This window comes from Gavialis gangeticus, unplaced genomic scaffold (assembly GCF_001723915.1).
Source record: "Gavialis gangeticus isolate Ggan-Ray unplaced genomic scaffold, GavGan_comp1, whole genome shotgun sequence".
Classification (NCBI taxonomy): Eukaryota; Metazoa; Chordata; order Crocodylia; family Gavialidae; genus Gavialis; species Gavialis gangeticus.
This window is the reverse complement of record NW_017729024.1, coordinates 92,496,428-92,501,065: the sequence shown is the minus strand read 5'-3', so window position 1 is coordinate 92,501,065 and position 4,638 is coordinate 92,496,428. Positions and strand designations below refer to the sequence as shown.

The window sequence follows — 4,638 nt, the reverse complement described above, 5'->3', positions numbered from 1 at the left end:
TCCCCCCTAGTGAGTCTATAGACAGTCACCAGGTCCCCCCTCAGCCTTCGCTTGCAAAGGCTGAACAGGTTCAGGTCCCGCAGTCTCTCGTTGTAACGTCTGCTCTGTTGTACCCGGATCATGTGGGTGGCCCTCCTCTGGACCCTGTCAATGTTGTCCACATCCCTCCTGTAATGGGGTGCACAGAACTGGACACAGTACTCCAGCTGTGGCCTGACCAGTGTCGCATAGAAGGGGAGGATCACCTCCTTGGCCCTACTTGACATGCACCTGTGGATGCATCACAAGGTCCAGTTAGCCCTGCCAACCATGACCTCGCATTGTCGGCCCATGTTCATCTTGGAGTCAATAATGACTCCAAGATCCCTTTCTGCCTCCGTGCTCTCAAGAAGGGAGTTTCTCATCTTGTAAGTGTGGTGCTGGTTACTACTGCTCAAGTGCAGCACCCTGCACTTGTCAGTGTTGAAACACATCCTGTTTTTGTTAGCCCACCCCTGTAACCTATCCAGGTCTTGCTGCAGTCTATCCCTCCCTACTAGCATGCTCACCTCACCCCATCATCCAAATCGCTGATAAAGAAATTGAACAGCGCGGGCCCAAGGACCGAGCCCTGGGGGACTCCGCTGCCCACTTCTCCCCAAGTCGAATATGACCCATCCACCACCACCCTCTGAGTGCGACCCTTCAGCCAATCTGCAATCCATCTGACTGTGTAGGCATCAATGCCACAGTCACCTAGTTTTTTAATGAGGATGGGATGGGAGATGGTGTTAAAGGCCTTGCTGAAGTCCAGAAAAACTACGTCCATGGCGACACCTGCATCCAATGCTTTTGTGACCTGAACATAAAAGGCAATCAGGTTGGTCTGACATGACCTGCCCCTAATGAAACTGTGCTGGTTGCCCTTGATTTGATTTTGATTCCACTAACAAAAAATGCCTTATTGCTTAGACAAGTAGAAAGCAACAAAACTAAAGAGTACAGATCAGTAAATTCACCCTTCTACTGACTGAAGCAAAATGACAATTCAAATTCAGTCTATTTCAGGGGCTGGCCGGCCACAGACAGATGCAACCCATCAACAGACTAAAATATAAATCTGAGGCCTGTACTTCGCTTTTGGTTATCTGTCCCAGATTACATGTAGCAAGAAAAAAAACAACAACTTCCAAATCTATAGTTTCAGCCTAGCTACACACTTACAGTCAGAAGTTATGACACTAAAGTAACAGCACACATACCTGATATTTTGTTATTTCTGCTTGTAATAGTTTCACTTTTGATCTTTCTTGTTCTAATGCAGCATGAAGAGTAGTCACCTAAAATGGTTAAAAGAATTAATTATCCTGATCAGTGAATATATGCTGTACGCATCTGTAAAGTTAATACAATAAGCATTTTAAGCATTTTTTTAAATTATTGTATTTGGAAGAAGTATAAAAATATTTGCTCAAGAAAGTGGCTCTTAATACGATATTCTGAACTGACAAAGTATAAATATTGCTTATGTTACTCTTTGTTCCCCAGCACCCTATTACTTCTTTGCATAATGAGATATGAAAGTTACTGGAAATATTTTTTCAGACTTTAGCCACTCTAATTTGCATTAGAGTAATCCAGGAGTCAGCAACCACTGGCACGTGTGGCGAGCATGGCACACAAGGCCATTTTGCTTAGCACACAACCGCCAGCCCGGGCTCTATGCAGGTGCTGCCAGCCACAGAGCCCAGGCTGCTCCCAGCAGGCGGTTGGGAGGCTGCAAGCTGTGCTGCAAACAGCTGCTCTGGGCTCTGGGAGGTCGCCACTCTGGGACCTTCCAAGGTAGACATTGTGGTTTTTTCAGCACTCCGGCCAAAAAACGTTGCCTACCCCTGGACTAATCTAATGCACAGTAAAACATCACCATCTATACATACACAGCAATTACTGCACAGTAGATAAATTAAGTGCCATTTGCTAGTACCCCGATACAGGTACTAGAAAACAGCGCTTTAAACTACTGTGCTGAAGTGTAAGTGTACATGCTGACTGGGAACAAATTGCTCCTGGTTAGCCTAGGCAGTAAGGGGTCACAACAGCTGCTTGGCTACGCCCCAAGTTCCAGGGCAGGCAGAGGGAGCTGTCCTGACTCTGGGGGCAGCTCCAAGCTGGGCAGAGCTCAGGATCTCAGCCCAGCTTGGCTGCACTGGCTTGGAGCGATGTTCCATGCCCGAGCAGCAGCAGTGCCCTATTTTTTCTCCTCACTTTGCTTGCAGACAGTGGAGAAGCCTAGAATGAACTTGCTGGATCAGTCTGTCATCAAGAAAGGTAAGGAAGCACCCACCCACTTGGTGGCCTCAAACCCTGCTCCAGTCTCTGGGGTCAGCTCTTGGTAAGTGCCGTCCTCTGTTCCTCAGGGTCCCTCTGCTGCCCTAGGCACTCGGCTGGAGGCAGGGCAGCAATGAGCTGGGATCCCCTCGCCCATGTCCCGGCTTCTGCCCAGTGCCAGGGAGAAGCAGGAGCTGAGCAGCACCGGGACTGGGGGGGGGCATGAGGGTCCTGGGTGGGAGCTGCCCCTGTAACCAGGACAGATTCCTCTGCTCCCTGGGACTGGCTCTGATCTATGTGCAGCTGGGAGGGAGTTGGCCCTGGAGCCAGGACAGCCCTGCCCCGAGTACAGACCAGACCCTTGTGCCCCCTATTAGCATGGGGCTGGCACCCAAGGGAGCCTGGAGCTTGCCCTGGCTGTTGTAGGGTGCAGAGCCCCTGGGACTAGGCTGCTCCTGTCAGGCTCAGTTTGCTCTCAACACAGGCACACGTGCAAACACATGGCCTAGTTCACCTGAATTTTCTGCACAGAAAATTCAGATACATTAATTGCACGTGTAGACATGCCCAGTATACCATAACTACTGTAATATGATGTACTACCAGGGCTGAGGCAATTATATAATTGCTCAGACGTGATCACCAGAAGATTCAGAATTGATAGAGACCAATTTATACTATAGCAACATAATACTACATAGCACATGTTAAATATCAAGTAACATTTAATGTAAACTCAAAACAAGTATGGTTAATGACCTCCTTACTCCATACTATTATGGCTTAGCCCCAAACTGTTAACTATATTTAACAGTTAAGCTTAGAAAGCTATTGCCTTTTTATTAGTAAGTATTTTTGAATGTAACATTCCAAGAAAATTTAAAAAATTACTGTAAGAGTTGCTGTATCTCATGTCATGTCCATCAAGACAGCATTTGACCAGAAGGGGAATTATATTCATTTTTTTGCTTAAATCAATTTTCACTTCAGTATTATATAATAATTTTAAAAATATATATATTCACAAGATCTTTCGTGTATGAGAAATCTTTGCATACCTGTAAAGTCAACTCATTCTTGATACTCTGTGATTCATCAACCTGAAGTAGTATTTCTGCTTTATCTTTCACTACATAAAAACAAGAAGAGAGTTAGGATCTTTTTCTCCTTACAAGTCTCCACTTGTAACAGGTACCTGGACACTGCTGGATTCTATTTTCTATCACCCACAGATAGTTTCTTCTGTCATTAGTAAGGGCTGGAACAATACCTGGGTGCCAAATTTCAACACCATAAGCCTGTGAGGATAGGAAACTTTTTAGGCTCCAATCCTGCATTGAATTGCCCAGGCAACTGCCTGTGCTTTACAGGGTTTCACTAACTCCACTGGCTTAGCATGTAAGCTCCCTTTGCAAGATTTTTTGAGCCTGGCTGGAGCACCAGGTTATAAGCTTTCAACAGTTATGACTATGTTGATGTACAAACCTCTGCTACAATTTGAAATATTTAGCAGAATAAGAATGAGTTGTATTTTCACATTTCATTATCTCCTTTGAAATGCCTGTAGATCCTTCCGAATTCTACTAAAAAAAAAAAAAAAGAGTCCTTCTACTTTTCAAACTGGGAATTTTCCAGGCTCAATTCTACCACAGCAAAACCAGTTTTCATAAAGAACATACCAAGTAACTTTTCCTTATTAGGGACTCACTGTCAAAGTAATCTTTCTAGCTTCAACAATTTCAGAAGAAAGAAACATCTACTAAAAACAGTCACAAGATTATTATTTTATAATTTAGTACTATTTCCACACTAGTACTCTAAACCAATAATTTTAAAGTTTCCCTGGCCAAGGGCCTAGGCTGAAAAAAGAAAGTTTCAACAAATTAGATTTCATAGACATTAGGGCTGGAAATGACCTCTGAAGATCACTGAGTCCAGTCCCCAACCTGAAGGGCAGGAAGTCAGCTGGGGTCATAGGATCCCAGCAAGATAAGCATCCAATTTACTCTTGAAGGTGTTCAATGTAGGTGCTTGAACCACCTCTGATGGCAGGCTGTTCCAGACCTTGGGGGCTTGGAAAGAAATTCTTCCTTATGTCCAGCCTGAAACGGTCTCGCAGTAGCTTATGACAGTTCGACCTTATCATCCCTTGGGGCGCTCTGGTGAACAAATGTTCCCCCAGATACTGGTGGTCACCCCGATAAACTTATAGGTGGCCATCAGATCACCCCTGAGCCTGCACTTTTCCAGGCTAAGGAGCCCCATGGCGCTCAGCCTGTCATCGTAAGGTCTGTTTTCCTGACTTCTGATCATGCGCATGGCTCTTCTCTG

At 45.3% G+C, this 4,638-nt stretch overlaps 1 protein-coding gene across 3 annotated transcripts in view; it reads right to left on the bottom strand.

Moving 5' to 3' along the window:
- The window catches only part of GKAP1 (G kinase anchoring protein 1), a 57,257-nt gene that overhangs the window by 1,228 nt on the left and 51,391 nt on the right, over window positions 1-4,638 (bottom strand). For all 3 annotated transcript variants that reach the window (XM_019517403.1, XM_019517405.1, XM_019517404.1), the window contains 2 exons: window positions 3,366-3,436; window positions 1,242-1,319 (listed from right to left, as the gene is read on the bottom strand). In XM_019517403.1, coding sequence (XP_019372948.1) covers window positions 1,242-1,319; window positions 3,366-3,436 — 149 coding nt within the window. The remainder of the gene's footprint in view (window positions 1-1,241; window positions 1,320-3,365; window positions 3,437-4,638) is intronic.